We start from the raw sequence: 19,190 nt of genomic DNA, 5'->3' as shown, positions 1-19,190 counted from the left end.
CCCCCCCGGCCGAGAGCCGCGCTCTCCAAGCCCCGCCCCCCCGGCCGAGAGCCGCGCTCTCCAAGCCCCGCCCCACCCGGCCGAGAGCCGCGCTCTCCAAGCCCCAGCCGGCCCGCACTCCCGTTGCCGGGGTAACCCGATCCGCACTCTCGAGAGCCCCGCCCCCCCCGAGCCGAGCGCGGAACAGAGTCTCACCTGCTCCTGCTGCGCGCGCACCCTGACCCTTGTGGCTGACACCGTTGCCCCGGGTAACGTGACAGGGGGGTGGTGGTGAGGAGCTTAGCAGCAGCCCAGTTACCTAACTCGGGCCTGGCTGGGCAAGAAAGGCCCAGGCTTTCAGGCCTAAGAAAAAAACGGGCAAAGGTAGGAAAAAGAATGTTCAGGTTAGATAAAATATTTACAAATGAGTGGTTTATTTTAAAAGAATTTAATAAATTGAATTTTATTTTGCTGGAAATGTATATTTGAAAAGAAAGACGCAGAAAGCAGGAAAAAGAATGGAAGCAAGATGGCGGCGACTCACCTCGGTTCAGAACGATAAGGCCCGCCCACACACGCACCGATTGGTCGACCGTCAGGTCACCAAAGCGTAGGATTGGTCAATCGCCCCGTCACTCGACCGTAGGAGGGCCCGGCCGCACGCGGCAGCAAGCCGCCGTACGATTGGTCGAGCTCGAGGTCACTCTGTCGCTAATGAGCGGATAATGAGATGCTAATGAGCGGAACGTTGAAGGTTTTTCAGATACCGCGGGCGGGATTTTAGCCCGGCCGAAACGTAAATACGCTTAAAACCGTCTCGGAAGCGTAAGCTTTCTTTGGAGGTAACACGCGCGTAGGTACGCCCTGTAACTTTCGAGCGCATAGCCCGACAGACGCACAGGCGATGACAGACAGAATGACAGACAGATCGACCGATTTATATATATAGATAATAAAGATAGGTAGATAGATAGATATACTGTACTGTGTGTAAGGGGTTTTTCTACTAAACTTAGTTCGTGGCTAAATCGGTGTCCCCGTAACCATACCTGTGGCTGGCCAATGATTTTAATTGGAAAATCCTGGCCCAGCACATTCTCTCCAAACTCTGCCTTTCTCCACTGAGTGTGTTTGTATCTCCGGTCTCTCTCAGGGATTTGTTGCATGGTCCTGGAGTGTGGGGCGATTGCAGGAGGGAGGAGCCCGGTGTTGGGAGGAAGTGCCTCTTCTCTCCTCCCCGTTGAGTTCATGCAATCTTGCTTTCGTTTGCAGGCAATGAAGGGCCCGGCCGGCTCTCCCCTCGCTTCCTACGAGACGCTTGTCCACGCCGTGGCCGGGGCGGTGGTAAGTAGCGAGGACGCGGAGTTTGAACGCGTCTTTACCCCGGGGACCTCCTGTTAGACAGACAGCCCCCCCCCCTTCCTTCCTTCTTCCTTAACCTCACTTAGGTGCAGTGTCTTGGGTTGGGTGAAAGTTGGAGCTGAATTCTTCCTGCGGGTAATTGCACGATTCGGATCCCAGCCCCGCGTTGCCTGAATGTCTCGGTTTGATGGCGGGCTCCAAGTCGAGCTTATCCGGGTGTCAGGAACCGTTGACTTAATTCGAGTTGTAAACGCGGAAGCGCAGTAACCTTGTACGGTTCTGTGATGCGCTGAAGGGTCCCACTGTTAAATGCAAATTCAAACCTGATTTGTCCCCCCACCAAAAAACCCTATTAAAGCTCAGTCTTCGTGAAAAAGTCTGATAAAATTCTTTTGGGGGGCGAGAGAGGCGGTGGATGCAATAGAAGCCCATGTACCTGAGGCTGAAACGCGCCCTCCTGTTAACCGACCCCCATCCTTGTTGGTGTACGTGGTGCATGGTTTGACGTATCTCAAGTCTTCGGAAAATAATCTCGTGTTGGGGCTGTGATCTGTCCCGCTCTTCCTGATCATTAATCTCACTAACCGTTTCCTCACCTACTTCCTGCTCGGTGTCTGTAGGACCTCCGAGCGTTTCTGTAACTTCGAAAGGGTCTGTATAAATGTAGGTTATTCTGTCATCTCCCTTGTGGCTGAGTGTTCTGACCTGGGTTTCCTTCTTGCAAGTGCGTGCGTCAGTAACATGTTTGTGGAAGACTTTTTTGACATGAAGATGATGCCCTTTAAATTATGTGGTCTGACCCGATAACCAGTTTTACATTTAGTATTTATATTCATTATTAATAGAGTATCACCTGTCTCTCCCTCAACCACATATTTTAAGGCTTGGTCACTGTAATGTTTTCTTGTTAATTGTTACTTTTCAAACTGTATTGTATTTTTTTTATAAAGAGGGGAGATTAGTTGGATTTTTTTCTTGAGGAGGTCATTAACACGATGCCTTGGCTCAGCGGCCACTGAGTCAGAAGGTTGTGGGTTTAAGACCCACTCGGACTTGAGCATATACCTAGATTTGTGGTCCAGTGCAGTACTGAGGGGTTGCTGTCGGAGGTGCTGTCTTTCGAATGGGACGTTAAACTGAGCCCCTGTCTGACCTCACAGGTCCATGCACTAGATCCAATGGCACTAATTGAATAAAAGTAGGGGAGTTCTCTCAGTGTCCTGGTTAACATTTATCTCTCAACCAACACCACCAAAAATGGACTAACTGGTCATTTATCTTATTGATGTGCACAAATTGGCTGCCACAATTCCTACATAACAATGTCCACACGTCTAAAGTACTTAATCGGCTGTGAAGAACATTGGAATGTCCTGAGAATGTGAAGGGTGCTGTAGAAATGCTTTGACCTCACAAGGAATGTTTTCATCCCATGCCAGTCTTGCCAGTGTTGCCACATCCTGAAAAAACTGCCTATTTCTAAATGATTTAAGACTGCTGGGGGGGGGGTTTAAACTAACTTGGCAGGGGGATGGGGTACAGAGTGGAGCTATAGTAGGGGGTGATTTACAGCCAAATACAGAGGGAAAAACAAGTCAGCTGGGAAGGCAGAGCAAATATGTGAAGGCAAAAGAGAATATGGCAGGGCTGGAAGGCATTTATTTTAATGCAAGGAGTCTTGCAAATAAGGTGGATGAACTGAAGTTGTTGTTGAACACATGGGAGTACGATATTGTTGCTAGCACGGAGACATGGTTGAGGGAGGGTCAGGACTGGCAGCTCAATATTCCGGGGTATAGAATCTTCAGGCGAGACAGAGGGGGGTGTAAAAGGGGAGGGGGTGTTGCAATATTAATTAAGGAGTCAATTACTGCTGTAAGGAGGGATGATATATTAGCGGGTTCCTCTAATGAGGCCATATGGGTAGAACTTAAAAACAAAAAGGGGGCAAGCACTTTGCTGGGAGTGTACTATAGGCCCCCAAACAGTCAGGGGGAGATAGAGGAACAGATATGTAGGCAAATCTCAGAGAAGTGCGGAAATAATCGGGTAATAATAGTGGGGGATTTCAACTTCCCCAATATAAATTGGGATAGTCAGAGTGTGAAAGGCTTAGAGGGTGCAGAATTCTTAAAGTGCATCCAGGAGAGCTTTTTGAGCCAACATGTAGAAAGTCCTACAAGAGAGGGGGCGGTACTGGACCTAATTCTGGGGAATGTAGCCGGGCAAGTGGTGGAAGTGTCAGTAGGAGAGCATTTTGGCGACAGTGACCATAATTCGGTGAGATTTAAGGTGGTCATGGAAAAAGACAAAGACAGCCCGGAAATAAGGGTTCTAAATTGGGGGAAGGCCGATTTTAATATGATAAGGCAGGATCTGGCCAAAGTGGACTGGGAGCAGCTACTTATAGGAAAATCCACATCAAAACAGTGGGAGACTTTCAGAAGGGAAATAGAGAGAGTACAACGCCAACATGTTCCTGTAAAGGTCAAGGGTGGGACCAACAAGCAAAGGGAACCTTGGATGACAAGGGATATACAAAAATGCATTAGAAATAAAAGGGGGGCTTTTGGCAGTTACAAAAGACTAAAGACGGAGGAAGCCCTAGAGGAGTATAAAAAGTGCAGGGGCATACTTAAAAAAGAAATTAGGAGGGCGAGGAGGGGCCATGAAATAACACTGGCGAGCAAAATAAAGGAAAATCCTAAGATGTTTTATAAGTATATTAGGGGCAAGAGGATAACCAGGGAAAGGGTAGGGCCCATTAGGGACCAAAGTGGCAATCTGTGTGTAGAGCCAGATGATGTAGGCGGGGTTTTAAATGAATTTTTTGCATCTGTGTTCACTATGGAGAAAGACGATGCAGACATAGAAATCGGGCAAGGGGACTGTGACATACTTGAACATATTAGCATCGAGAGGGAGGAGGTGCTAGCGGTTTTAGCAGGCCAAAAAGTGGATAAATCCCCAGGCCCGGACGAGATGTATCCCAGGCTGCTGTGGGAGGCAAAGGAGGAGATTGCAGGGGCTCTGACACAAATTTTCAGAACCTCTCTGGCCACAGGGGATGTACCAGAGGACTGGAGAACAGCTAACGTAGTACCATTATTCAAGAAGGGTAGCAGGGATAAACCAGGGAATTACAGGCCAGTGAGCCTAACATCTGTGGTAGGGAAATTATTGGAAAAAATTCTGAGGGACAAAATTAGTCTCCACTTGGAGAGGCAAGGATTAATCGGGGATAGTCAGCATAGCTTTGTCAAGGGTAAATCATGTCTGACAAATCTGATTGAATTTTTCGAGGGGGTGACTAGGGGGGTGGATGAGGGAAATGCTGTGGATGTGGTTTACATGGACTTCAGTAAAGCTTTTGACAAAGTCCCGCATAGGAGACTGGTCAAGAAGGTAAGAGCCCATGGGATCCAGGGTGCCTTGGCGCGTTGGATCCTAAACTGGCTGAGTGGCAGGAGGCAGAGGGTGATGGTCGAAGGTTGCTTTTGTGACTGGAAGCCTGTGTCCAGTGGGGTACCTCAGGGATCGGTGCTGGGTCCCTTGTTGTTTGTGATCTACATAAATGACTTGGATGAGAATGTAAAAGGTATGATCAGTAAGTTCGCAGATGACACGAAAATTGGTGGGGTGGTAAATTGCGAGGAGGAAAGCCTCAGGCTACAGGACGATATAAACGGGTTGGTCAGATGGGCGGAAAAGTGGCAAATGGAATTTAACCCTGAAAAGTGCGAGGTGATGCATTTTGGACGGACAAATAAGGTAAGGGAATACACAATGAGTGGTAGGACCCTAGGAAGTACAGAGGGTCAGAGGGACCTTGGTGTACATGTACATAGATCCCTGAAGGCAGCGGAACAGGTAGATAAGGTGGTTAAAAAGGCATATGGGATACTTGCCTTCATTAGCCGCGGCATGGAATATAAGAGCAGGGAGGTTATGATGGAGCTGTACAAAACGCTGGTGAGGCCACAGCTGGAGTACTGTGTGCAGTTCTGGTCGCCTCACTATAGGAAGGATGTGATTGCTTTGGAGAGGGTGCAGAGAAGATTCACCAGGATGTTACCTGGGATGGAGCGCCTCAGCTATGAAGAGAGGCTGGACAGGCTGGGGTTGTTTTCCTTGGAGCAAAGAAGGCTGAGGGGGGACCTGATTGAGGTGTACAAAATGATGAGGGGCATAGATAGGGTAGATAAAGAGGAACTTTTCCCCTTAGTAGGGGGGTCAATAACAAGGGGGCATAGATTCAGGGTAAGGGGCAGGAGATTTAGAGGGGATTTGAGGAGGAACTTTTTCACCCAGAGGGTGGTTGGAATGTGGAACTCAATGCCTGAAAGGGTGGTAGAGGCAGGAACCCTCACAACATTCAAGAAGCATTTGGATGAGCACTTGAAATGCCATTGCATACAAGGCTATGGACCAAATGCTGGAAAATGGGATTAGATTGGACAGGGATGGATGGGCGGCGCGGACACGATGGGCCGAAGGGCCTCTTTCTGTGCTGTAAGACTCTATGACTCTATGACTATGACCATCAATATGATTGGTTAGCCATACAGATGGGACCGCCCCCCCCCCCCCCCCCAATGGTTTAGTGGGTAGAATCACCACCTGCTGTGGTGCTGGGCCAGGCCAGTGCCCTAGGGCTAGAGAGAGGAATATATGCCGGCATTCCCTCTTCTAATTACTATCCCATGATCCTTTTTGGAAAGTGTAACTATATGGAGAATAACACTTTTTTTGTTCCCCCACTTAATTTTTTGCAGGGTAGTGTGACTGCCGCAACAACATTTTTCCCTTTGGATACTGCGAGGATATGACTTCAAGGTAGGCATTGTAACATAAATAAACCAGATTATTGTGAATCTAGACCTTGTACAGTAAAATACACATTTTATGGCCCAGATCACTGCCCAAAGCAAACTGCTCCTATTTCGGTGCAACTTGGGATTTTTATAATGGAACTCGTTTATTATCTGAAATTATTTTTGAGTGATTACAATATTCCAACTAACCAAGGGCAGCACGGTGGCATAGTGGTTAGCACTGTTGCCTCACAGCGCCAGAGACCCGGGTTCGAATCCGGCCTCGGGTGACTGTCTGTGTGGAGTTTGCACATTCTCCCCGTGTTTGCGTGGGTTTCCTCCGGGTGCTCCGGTTTCCTCCCACAGTCCAAAGATGTGCAGGTTAGGTTGATTGGCTATGATAAAAAATTGACCCTTAGTGTTAGGGGGATTAAATACGTGGGGCTACGGGGATAGGGTGGGATATGTGTTGGTGTAGGGGTTACGGGGATCGGGTGGGATATGTGTCGGTGCAGGCTCGATGGGCCGAAATGGCCTCTATCTGCACTGTGGGGTTTCTGTGATTCTGTGAATACTTATAATTCAAACCAACAGTTTGTGTTTTAAAAATAGGAACGGAAAATGCTGGAAATACTCAGCAGGTTAGGCAGCATCGTGGAGCGAGAAACAGAGTTAATGTTTCAGGTCGATGACCCTTCGTCAGAACTGGAAAAAGTTGGAGATGTAACAGGTTTTAAGCAAGTACAGGGGCAGGGAAAGAACAAAGGGAAGGTCTGTGATAGGGTGGAGGCCAGGAGTGATTAAATGACAAAAGGGTTGATGGTGTGAAGCAAAAGGAGATGGTAATGGGACAAGTAAAGAAATAAAAGATGTTTCTAGCTCAAGACTGGCTTTGATGGGATTAGTTTGCATTTCGAGCTGGTCAGATGCCACTGTAATAAAAACAGAAAATGCTGGACACACTCAGCAGGTCGGACAGCATCTGTGGAGAGAGAAACAGAGTTAACGTTTCAGGTCGGTGATCTTTCGTCAGAACTGGAAAAAGTTGGAGATGTAACAAGTTTTTAAGCAAGTGTAGGGGCGGGGGGAGGGGAAGGAAAGAACAAAAGGGAAGGTCTGTGATAGGGTGGAAAGCAGGAGAGATTAAAAGACAAAAGGTATGACAGTACAAGGCAAAATGAGATGGCAATGGGACAAGTAAAGAAACAAGGTCATCGACCTGAAACGTTAACTCTCTTTCTCGCTCCACAGATGCTGCCTGACCTGAGTATTTCCAGCATTTTCTGCTTTTATTTCAGCTTTCCAGCATCCATAGTATGTGCTTTTGTAGTAGTTTGTGTTTTATGTAGCTCTGACAGTGTTTGATGGACTCATTCTCCCCACTACCGATGTCAGGCTTACTGGTCTATAATTCCCCGTTTTCTCTCTACCACCTTTTTTGAATAGTGGGGTTACATTAACTACCCTCCAATCCATGGGAACTATTCCAGAATCTATAGAATTTTGGAAGATGACCAGCAATGCATCTACTATTTCTAGGGCCACTTCCTTAAGTACCCTAGGATGTAGAGTATCAGGCCCTGGGGATTTATCGGCCTTCAATCCCGACAATTTCCTTAACACCATTTCCCTACAAATACTGATTTCATTCAGTTCCTCCCTCTCATTAGACCCTATGTTCCCTGACATCTCTGGGAGGTTATTTGTGTCCTCCTTTGTGAAGACAGAACCAAAGTATGTATTTAATTGGTCTGCCATTTCTTTGTTCCCCATTATAAATTCCCCTGATTCTGACTGCAAGGGACCTACGCTTGACTTCACCCATCTTTTTCTCTTCTCACATCTATAGAAGCTTTTACAGTCAGTTTTTATGTTCCCTGCAAGCTTCCTCTCATACTCTATTTCCCCCCTCTTAATTAATCCCTTTGTCCTCCTTTGCTGAATCCTAAACTGCTCCCAATCCTCAGGTTTGCTGCTTTTTCTGGCCAATTTATGTCCTCTCCTTGGATCTTATGCTATCCCTAATTTCCCTTGTTAGCCACGGTTGAGTCACCTTTTTTGTTTTATTTTTATGCCAAACAGGGATGAACAAATTCTGTAGTTCATCCATGCGATCTTTAAATGTTTGCCATTGCCTATCCACCGTCAACCCTTTTAAGTAACATTCCCCAATCCATCCTACCCAACTCACGCCTCATACCATCGTAGTTTCCTTTATTTAAATTCAGGACCCTAGTCTCTGAGTCAAATACTTCACTCTCCATCTTAATGAAGAATTCAATCACATTATGATCGCTCCGCCCCAAGGAGCCTTGCACAACAAGATTGCTAATTAATCCTTTCTCATTACATAATACCAAGTCTAAGATGGCCTGATCTCTAGTTGGTTCCTCGACATATTGGTCCAGGAAACCATCCCGTATACAATCCAGGAATTCCTCCTCCACAGTATTGTTACTAATTTGGTTAGCCCAATCTATATGTAGATTAATGTCACCCATGATAACTGCAGTGCCCTTATTGCACGCGTCTCTAATTTCCCGTTTAATGCCATCCCCAACCTCGGCATTACTGTTTGGGGGTCTGTATACAACTCCCACTAACATTTTCTGCCCCTTGGTATTTCTCAGCTCTACTCATACAGATTCCACATCATCAGAGCTAATATTCTTCCTTACAATTGTGTTAATCTCCTCTTTAACCAGCAAATGCTACCCCACCTCCTTTTCTTTTTTGCCTGTCTTTCCTGAATATTGAATACCCCTGGATGTTGAGTTCCCAGCCTTGGTCACCCTGGAGCCATGTTTCCATAATCCCAATCATATCATATCCATTTACATCTATTTGCGCAGCTAATTCATCCACCTTATTACGAATGCTCCTCGCATTAAGACACAAAGCCTTCAGGCTTGTTTTTTTAACACTTAGACCTTTTCAAATTATTATTTACTGTGGCCATGTTTGATTTAAACCCTTGACTTCTCTGCCTGCCACTTTTGCTTTTCTCCTTCCTGTCTTTTGCTTCTATCCTTGTTTCCCATTCCTCTGTCTCCCTGCACAGGTTCCCAACCCCCTGCCATTTTAGTTTAAACCCTCCCCAACAGCACTAGAAAACACTGCCCCTAGGACATCGGTCCCGGTCCTGCCCAGGTGTAAACTGCCCAGTTTGTACTGGTCCCACCTCCCCCAGAACCGGTTCCAATGTCCCAGGAATTTGAATCCCTCTCCCTTGCACCATTCCTCTAGCCACGTATTCATCTGAAAAAGCCTTCTATTTCTACTCTGACTAGTACGTGGCACTGGTATCAATCCTGAGATTACTACCTTTTTGAGGTCCTATTTTTTAATTTACCTCCTAACTCCCTATATTCAGCTTTTAGGACCTCGTCCCGGTTTTTACCTATCGTTGGTACCTATATGCACGACAACTGGCTGCTCACCCTCCCCCTCCGGAATGCTCTGCAGCCAATCCGAGACATCCTTGATCCTTGCACCAGGGAGGCAACATACCATCCTGGAGTCTCGTTTGCAGCCGCAGAAACTCCCACTCTTTTTCCTCCTGTCCTGTGCAGCAGGACCACCCACGGTGCTAGGAAGTTGGCTGCTGCTGTCTTCCCCCGATGAGAGGGGGATGGCCACAGGGGACCCCTACACTACCTGCCTGCGCCTACTACTCTGCCTGGCGGTCACCCATTCCCTTCCTGCCTGTGCAGCCTTTACCTGCGGAGTTACCAACTCCCTAAACGTGTTTTCCATGACGTTCTCAGCATCGCAAATGCTCCAGTATGTATCCATTCGCAGCTCCAGCGCCGCAATGCGGGTTGCCAGTAGCTGCAGCTGGATACACTTCCCGCACACATTGTCGTCAGAGACACAGGAAGTGTCCCTGATTTCCCACATAGTGCAGGAGGAGCATACCATGGCACCGAGCTGTCCTGCCATGACTTGCCCTTCAATTAATTTTAAATTAACTTAAATCAAATCAGTACCACCAATTACACTACAATTAAATGATATACTCAAGGGCCATTGGTTACTAGCACTAGAAACTATAACCACAAAAAAATTAAGACCCTCTAAACTTTATAAACCATGAACCTTAACTGTCAAACTATAGAGTAGTATAAATACTCCCTGGCTGTATTCACCCAATCAGCTGCTCCCTCCTGCCCGCGTCACGTTTTGAATCATAACATGGCTCTGGAACGCCACCGCCGGTCTGAGATTGGTAAGAAAGACCGCGAAAGTGGTTTAAATACTCACTGGGTCTCCGGTCTCACTGCTCCCGACACCAGCCTCTGCAAAGAAAGCCCGCGAAAGTGAGTTTAAATACTCACTGGGCCTCCGGTCTCACTGCTCCCGACACCACTAGCCTCTCAAATCTCCAGATTAATTTGTAGGGTCAGTAGAGCCGATCAAGAACAACAAATGCATGCAAACGTACACTAACTTACAACCTAGATGCCACTGTGATTATTTACTGTTTAATGGCCCTTTAATTTCATTAATGAAAATTAATTCAGTCCTACCTCCTCTGCTATTTTGCAACATTCCATTTATCTCCTTGGCAGTCTCGTGATCACAAGATTGCTCTGGATGGAGAATGTCCTTCAGCTCATCTGATCTCATCCTTTCAGAGTACCAGCCCTATCACCCTCCCATGACAAGGTCCAGCTGTTTTTTTAAAATTGAGTCCAGTGTCCTGGCCTTGATCACCCGTCCTGCTAACGATACTCGAGTTGTCAATCACACTCAAACCTGCAGCATAATCCTTTTTATAAAATAAACCATGGTCTGCTCCATGTGGGAAAGTTTGGCTGTCAAACCGGGGAGGAATTAAGGTTCTGACATAAAAGAGAAAGTTAGACACTGGTTAACGTATTGGTGTAGTTGTATAGGAACATTTATTGAGTCTGTCTGCACATTGGAGTAGGACTTTACACCCCTCTGGACCAGAGTGACCATGGGATGGAGATATTTTAATATTAAGTGCAAAGAAATCGAGTACAATATTGGTCTAAATTATGAGGTCAATGCACATACATGTTTGGCCAGTACTGGATATTGTCCAACAATAGTGACTCTGGTTTCTCGTTCCTCTTGTTCTTGCTTTCATTTACTTTAGTTGATGAGAAACGAAAATCCAGCTCTGCACCTGTGATACTGGCAGAGATTGCGAAAGAGGAAGGCCTGTGAGTATTACTTAGTCTACAGCACAGAAACAGGCCATTCGGCCCGACTGGCCTATGCTGGTGTTTATGCTCCACACCAGCCTCCTCCCCATCCCATCAGCATATCCTTCTATTCCTTTCGCCTTCATGTGCTTATCTAGCTTCACCTTATTAAAGCGCGCTGATCTTTTTAACAGCCGTGTTATTATGCAATTTATTTATTTTGTAAGTGATGCTCACCCCGCAACGCCTTTGTCTGTGTGCAGAGTAAACCTGTTTGTTCCTGTTTTTCTTTTGTAATTATTGGGAGTTAAGTTTCAGGAGTAAGTGTTACGTCCAAATGTGGCCGTTTATTTAGTGCCAACACTATTCAAACAGATTAAATGATGAGATTTTAAAGTTTTAATTTGGCACTCTTCTTGAAGTAAAATAAAAAAGGAGACGCTGGAAATACACGGATCAGCATCTGGGAAGAGATGACAGGTTCTGGTGTTTTAGGTGCGTAGTCTTCATAAGACAACTGCACTCTCCGACGAAGGATGGTCACACACACTGGAAATGCCAAAACCATTTTTGTTCCTCTTTCCAGATGCTGACTGACCTTCATGAAAAGGGTCTGTTTACAAATGATTCAAATGAAAATGAGAAATAATTTCTGGCAGCATTTGTAGGTCTAGCTGCTCTGATCCATGAATGAGGTACATGTAGGAATGTGTCGTTTCTAACTGGTTTAGAGGCTGTTAATTGTTATATACTTGCCGGTTCGGTTTGCTAGGAGGGATTCAAAATGTCAACCACGGAATGCTGAGACTTCCTTTTCTCCATCTGTTTCAGATCGGCTCTATATCGTGGATGGTTCCCGGTCATTTCTAGCCTATGCTGTTCAAACTTTGTTTACTTCTACACATTCAACAGCCTGAAAGCAATGTGGGTGAAGGGTAATGCCAGGGCTACACCAGGCAAAGATCTACTCATGGGCTGCATTGCAGGTGCAGAGCAATGTTTAATGGGGTTGCAAGCTGCCCAATATACCAAATACAGACAGTGTTACTTGAATTGCTAGATTCTAGGGTTGAATCCTAATCAGTTGAGAACGGTGCGAAAATATCACTCCTAGAACTGTCAACGTAAACCACTTTTTGTGAAGAGAAAAATGAGAAGCTTCACTATCCCTCTAATCTTGGTTTCATCATTTTAATAGTTGATGTTGAAACCCAGAACAAAAAACAGTAAGACAGGGAATTGCAAGACAACAGAAAATGCTGGAAATACTCAGCAGGCCAGGCAGCATCCGTGGAGAGAGAAACAGGGTTAACGTTTCAGGTCTGGGACCCTTCATCAGAACTGGGAAAAGCTGGAAATGTAACAGATATTAAGCAGGTGCAGAGACGGGGGGGCAGGGTTGCAAGACAATACAGTTGAGGGGCTTGGAGGATGGTGCATCATAAGTGAATAACCCAGTATCATTTAAAAATGGCCATCCCAGTGTAAGTAAGTAGATTGTTGTGTAAGGCACAAGTTTGATTCCCACACTGCTGTGTTAGCAGATTCTGATTGAGACACTAAAATTGGATTTAGCATCTCCTAGGTGTAAAATAAAAAAATCAGCCAGGAGTGCAACTTCTGATGGCTATTCAGTAATTCCTGTTGGACAATGCGAGTGTGTGTGGAGGACTGGATCAACCTCCGCTGTGATGGCCCCTGTGGGCAGGTAACCTGCTGTCTAAGGTCACGTGGGCGAGATGCGGGAGAGCTGCTGGGGATCCATGCAACTAAGCCTGGTAATGGTGAGCGCCTTCAGTGCAGGGGGCGGGGGGGCTAAGGAGGAGAATTGGGGAAGAGGATGGAATGCTTTTTGTTATGAACATTTGATTTATTTGTAGATCAAACAATTCTTTAAGGGATTTCACCATTACTCATTATTGGAACTGAGAAGGAATACTGGACTGCAATATTAATACTTCTCCCTCCCGGTGTCTCTGTAAATCGCCTTGGGACATTTATCCAGCATTAAAGGCACTATATAAATGGAAGTTGTTGCTGTTTTAGTATCATAACTGACGCACAAGTATAGAATCAAGAAACCCAAGAACCTTAAAGTTCATACATGTGATGTTATTGATCTTTTAATTCCTGAATGGTTAATGACAAACACTGATAAAATAAGTTTTCACAATAAAATGACTTTTATTTTGTACAATGTCACAATACACTCAGCTGCTCCTTGCGTTCCTGAAATTTTAACTCAAAAAATCTGTGCCATGCATGCGTTGGAACAAGTGCCAAGGCTATAATACAAGTGATTGTGTTCGCAAAAGAAAGGAAGTCTGTATTTGAACAATGAGGCTTAAGCTGGCCTGTAGAACTGAAGAGGGGTCGTGACTGGTGAAAGTGTAGGGACGGTGGGTGGACTGTGAGAACCAGAAAAAGTAGAATTCGTGAACTTTGTTTCAAATTACAAACTTTTTTTTGGGTGTGGGGAGCATTGTCATTTGTTTAGTTGGGTCGGGCAGTTATAAGGTAAAAGCGGCATGCAGGGATTTGCTAATTGCTTGGTTGGTTTTATCCATTGAGAAGCTGAGCAGCGCAGATAAGGAATATCCCACATTCAGTTCCTCGGTCTGTTCCGAATGAGCTGATCTCAGCTGGGGCAGGGTTGGTTCCACAGGACTTGGCCCCCTTGAGTTAGGGAGGGATAAAAGTGGCCAAGGGGGCCCACTACTGCTCTCTGTCTTGCTTCAACTGCATGTCTGTGGACTTTACATGCGGGGAAAGGATTAGGCTTGGCCTCATTTTTCTCTCTCTCTCCCCCTCCCCATCCCAACTCACTGAGGAGCCTCCCTCCAGGTTCACCCATGAAGAATGGCCATGTTACCAGCGTCTATGAAACAGTAATCTAGTAAAGAATCACCACCTCGCAGAGAGGGGAGAAAACTGATGGAGAGGAAATGCAGCATGTTGCATTTCATTATCTTAAAAGTTTATATACTTAAAAGCTGAAAACAATCCTTCTTCACCCAGTTGATTGTTGGTGAGTATTCCTTAAAATAAATACTGAAGATGGTGGGGTCCCTGATTTTCACCACCTTCCAAGAGGATGGTGTCTGCCAATGAGACGAAGTTGCATTTATATAGCACCTTTCAAGTAGAAAAATGTCCCAAGGTACTATATAAAATATTCAAATCTTTCTTGCAAGTTGATTTTATGAGGGGATAATTTGTGATTGTTTAACAATAGATCTGAGCTGTCCTATTGGAAAGCTGAATGTACTCAACGTTTAAAGGATAGAAAACGTTGCAATACAATTGCTTTGCTGGCATAATCGATCTTGAAATGAAATCCAAATCTTTGGTGCAACTCTTGGCGTTGTGCTTTAGTTAAGCCAGTAAGGCAGCCATTAAATCTCCAGATGAGTATTGTTTAATAGGAAAAGCCCATTCCCGGGCTGCATTCTGTGATGTACTGTGCTGCAATTTAAGATTCATAAGTTGTACATTGGCACACAATGACCAACCCATACTTACTAAAGGACCATCAAAATGGGAATTCTTTAGAAGTAACAGCCAGTTTGTTTTGTTAGGTGCCACTAATGTTCTCCTAACTACACCAATGTGGGTCGTCAACACAAGATTGAAACTGCAAGGAGCAAAATTTAGAAAGAATATCCATCGGACTGAGTACAAGGGTATTCTAGGTGAGTCTTCCAACTGGGAAATGCACTGTCTTCAGTAACTCATTTCTGCTTCAGCGGTTAGAAATACAAAGAACAAAAGTGTACTGTGGTAATTAAAAAGGGTGTGTGAGTTTGTCAAAAAGGAAAATGAAAAGGAACCCTTTCACTGTTAAATTGAAGAGACTTAACAGTACAGTACTGACTAAAGGGAGCAATTGAGGGTGGTGTGGAAATTCAGAATTTACACCAGACCATTTTGTTTTGTATCAATTTTAATGTTAGTAATTAAGAAAAAATCTTCAGAATTGGTTCTCGAAACAACAGATATTGAAGCTGGGGTTCCCCCCTTTCTTCCCTCCCCAAACCATCATACCCCAATATCTGAAAACAAAATGGTCGTCTTCCACAATGACCAAACTGTGATCAGGCCAGAATATATTAGTCCAACCCCAATTCTTTTCTCATTTTCAATAGGAACTTAACTCTGCATTGACTGAGTGGGGTGGTGTAACATAATTAGAACAGATTATAATCACAACTTAACAAAAAATCTAATCAATTATTTTTGTTTATTTTATGGGATTACGTGGATAAATGGTCAACCCTTTAGTTTGTATATTTGCTGTCTTTTGTCCACCTGACCCGTTGCTAAAATTATGGCTCGTGGGCTATCCAAAACTCCCTGTAGCGAGGTGCCAGAGACCTGCCCCATGGTGACTCTCGCCTTCGGATTTCTTGGCCTTTTCTTTGCGCCACCGTGGCATTTGTCATCCCTGACTGGGATCGAGAACTGTGGGGAGTGGCACTTCATCGGCACGTGGTGCCATGCGTTAGTGCACCAAAGCTAGCACACACGTTTTAAATATTAAAAATTGTACTTTGTTTATTCAAAGAAAAACAAGCTTCATAATATTCACAGCATTTGGTTGAGGGATAGAATAGATGGGAGATAGTGGTTCTTTTCTTCTGGGGGGAGAAAGAGGCATCTCGATCTCTAAATCACTACACAGCTAAGTGCAGCTGCTGCTCACCTTCTCTTTGGTTTAGTTGAATTCTAAATTTAAAAAGCAAGTTAGTATTCAGCTACCACAAACCCTCATTTATAACATGTTAGAAGCCACTGAGGAACGCTACACGTCATTATATTTGCTGTGGGGAGGGGTGGATGTTCGTAATAAACGTGCAGTAGGTCAGAAGCTGAGTGATATTTTGGCGGGGGTGTGTGTGTAGCCAAACTTAACTGTCCCTTTCTCTTTAGATGCCTTTCAACAGATCATTACAAACGAAGGTGTGAGAACTCTCTGGAATGGGATCCTACCGTCCCTCATCTTGGTCTGTAATCCTGCAATCCAGTTCATGTTTTACGAGGGGTTGAAACGAAAAGCCAGCAAAGCTGGGAGACGGGTATGTGCAGGGTTTAACACTTTCAAGCTCATGTCCTCACTGCCTGAGCGCTAGTATTTCAATTACAGAACTGTAGTTATTAAGTTTTTTCTTTAATTGTGTGGGGGCAGTTGATGATGATGGACTGATCTGTCTTGCATTAAAAGGTGTGATAATTACCAGCAGTATTTCAACACAGGACTTTAACAGATATGATGAATCTCTCTGCAGATTTCTCCCTGGGAAATATTCATGATTGGAGCCATAGCGAACGCGATTGCCACGACAGCTACCTACCCCTTGCAGACTGTGCAGGCTATACTACGGGTACGAAGAGCAAAGTATACAGATCAAATACTTAGCAGTTACACAAATGCCTTTTCTTTTAACTTTATCCCGCCCCCCCACTCTTCTTTTGCAGTTTGAACCGAATAAAAGGAGGTCGCAGAGTACATTTCAGGAGAGTGTCCATGCGGTCATTAACCTGATATCCGAGAGGATTAAGTAAGGGCCAGCCTAAGACATTAATCTGATTTACAGCATTTAGTTTTTGTACTGCACTTTCTAGCAAGCTATTGATAATTTCAAACGGTCTCTGTCATTTTCAGCAAATTATTCAATAGATACAACGAGAAGTTTTTAAATGAGCTTTTTCTTTTTGTTGGCAGAAAAGATGGTTTCCCAGGACTCTACAAGGGTCTTGAAGCCAAGTTACTTCAGACCGTTCTTGCTGCCGCTCTTATGTTTCTGGTCTTACGAGAGGATTGCAGGGGTTACCTTTAAAATCATGGGATTACCTAAGATGGCCAAGCACTAAGTGAACAATCTGAAACTGACCCGAGTTCTGCTGACGGACCGTTCAGCCTCTGCTTTACTGCCGAAGTAGCATTAAAGCCGGGAGGTACCATTTTGTTTCCTTCAAGGGATTGCATTAACGGGGGAAAACTGCACTGTTGAGTGTACCTTTGTAATGTGTATTAGGAGTTTGAAAAGCTGTTCTAACACTGAGGTACAGAAAGCACAAAAGAGAAGTCCTTTCAAAGACAGCACGGAACATAATACAGCCACTAGGTTAATTATTTTTTCCACAAACAAGCAAAGGTGGGAAACTCTGCTGTGGGTGATGGGTGAAAAAGTGTGCTTTTTTAAAAAGTTAAAATACAGGTGTCTCCTTGAATGTTTCCATGCTGCATTAATATTATTTGTAACAGTGGCTCTCTGCTTCTAAGTTGTATTTTTATTGCCTCACTGGATGTAGTTCAACCCAGTGACTGAAATGGAGCTGTACCGAAGAACCTCAATGGAGTACTAAGTAATTGCAATGTCAAGGATGGACATTGTTTATAAAAAGGAAGTTCGAGAACATGCTGGCTCTCACATTCGAGATGTTTGAATGTTACTCCGTGTGCACTATTTATATTCTCCTCAAACTAGAGAAGTTAACTATGGAAGCTGTACATTATTGAAACAAAAGAACAGACGGTTTCCATGGCTGGGAAGAGCTGTACTTGTGTATTTTATAAAACTTTTATTATGAAGGTTCTTTGACGGACTGTGTACATTTTTGTCACTTTGTACAGAACTGTAAAATACATAACGACAGCAGTTCAGCATCACATTTCCTTTGACACCAAGTCAGTAGACGGGATTGTTTCTCGCCCACAGTGCACTAGTTACCTTTCTGCACAATCATATTTTCCACATACCAGTCTGGTAGGAAGGTATACGTGCGGTCTCTGTGTACTGAATATGAAGTATCTTTACCGGGTTCCCAGGAGAAAAGGGTCACCATCCTAAGACAAAGGAAAGGTAATTGAGGATATTAATCTGACACATGGCTTGGGTGCTTTAATTAAGATCCATGGTAACAAAAGCATCTGTACAACAGAAGCAGAACAGTGTTTGATGCCTCTGAAGAGACTTGACTGTTGCACAAGAGATATTCTTACCGCAGTAACCAGCCACAATTACAATGCACAGTAACTGATACTTATATATTGGCTCATTAGACCAAAGAAAATCAATTGGATGCAGTGTTTCAGGGAGGTCTGTATCCTTAGGGTTTCCCTCTGTATTAATATGGGGAGGAGATAAAGAATAAAGTGGGGGAATAATATTGCACTTTGCTGCCGCTCACTTGAGTATTTTAGTTATAAAAGTTGGTAAGCCTTAAATGAAAAGAAATACTAATTCAACCATTACTTTTATCCCATCTACCATTACATTTATACTATCTGTTCCTTTGCAAGCTAATCTTTTCCTCCTATACATTCTATTTAATGAGAGGTTGGTTTTTGTTGTTTTTTTTAAAACTGTTTACGGAACTTGAGCAGTTTACCTCCGTCTTCATTCTTGAACCCAGCACCAACTCACTGAAAATCCATTTGGCTAAAAAATTCAGAACGCTATTGATTTTAGCCAATCAGATGTTTTGAGGTTTGACCTGATTGGGTCGTTAGTTACAGATTAATTTTTAACAGTTTCCTACATTGAATATATAATGTGAGCGCACAAATCTAGCTGACACTCCAGTGCACTGTCGGAGGTGCAGTCTTTCGGATGAGACGTTAAACCAAGACCCCGTCTGCTCTCTCAGGTGGACGTAAAAGATCTCATGGCACTATTTCGAAGAAGAGCAGGGGAGTTATCCCCGGTGTCCTGGCCAATATTTATCCCTCAATCAACATCACTAAAACAGATTATCTGGTCATTATCACATTGTTGTTTGTGGGAGCTTGCTGTGTGCAAATTGGCTGCCGCGTTTCCCACATTACGATATAGTGACTACACTTCAAAAGTACTTCATT

The 19,190-nt window shown here is 44.5% G+C and overlaps 1 protein-coding gene and 1 pseudogene across 5 annotated transcripts in view; one reads left to right on the top strand and one right to left on the bottom strand.

Annotated features, from left to right (window-relative positions):
* Positions 1 to 1,143: 1,143 nt before the first annotated feature.
* Positions 1,144 to 17,925, top strand: LOC147110754 (peroxisomal membrane protein PMP34-like; annotated as a pseudogene). The gene is made up of 9 exons (XR_015079980.1): positions 1,144 to 1,323; positions 6,117 to 6,177; positions 11,281 to 11,347; positions 12,161 to 12,315; positions 14,908 to 15,021; positions 16,259 to 16,404; positions 16,615 to 16,710; positions 16,805 to 16,887; positions 17,052 to 17,925. The product of XR_015079980.1 is annotated as a peroxisomal membrane protein PMP34-like (transcript).
* dxo (decapping exoribonuclease) overlaps positions 17,892 to 19,190 on the bottom strand; it is a 15,664-nt gene continuing 14,365 nt past the window's right edge. For all 4 annotated transcript variants that reach the window (XM_086001034.1, XM_086001032.1, XM_086001033.1 and 1 more), the window contains exon 7: positions 17,892 to 18,176. In XM_086001034.1, coding sequence (XP_085857160.1) covers positions 18,053 to 18,176 — 124 coding nt within the window. In that variant the 3' untranslated portion in view covers positions 17,892 to 18,052. The remainder of the gene's footprint in view (positions 18,177 to 19,190) is intronic.

Source organism: Somniosus microcephalus, chromosome 11 (assembly GCF_052327205.1).
Source record: "Somniosus microcephalus isolate GS21.2 chromosome 11, FLI_Smic_1.0, whole genome shotgun sequence".
Taxonomy (NCBI): Eukaryota; Metazoa; Chordata; class Chondrichthyes; order Squaliformes; family Somniosidae; genus Somniosus; species Somniosus microcephalus.
The sequence above is the reverse complement of the archived record's forward strand: the minus strand, read 5'-3'. Positions and strand labels throughout refer to the sequence as shown.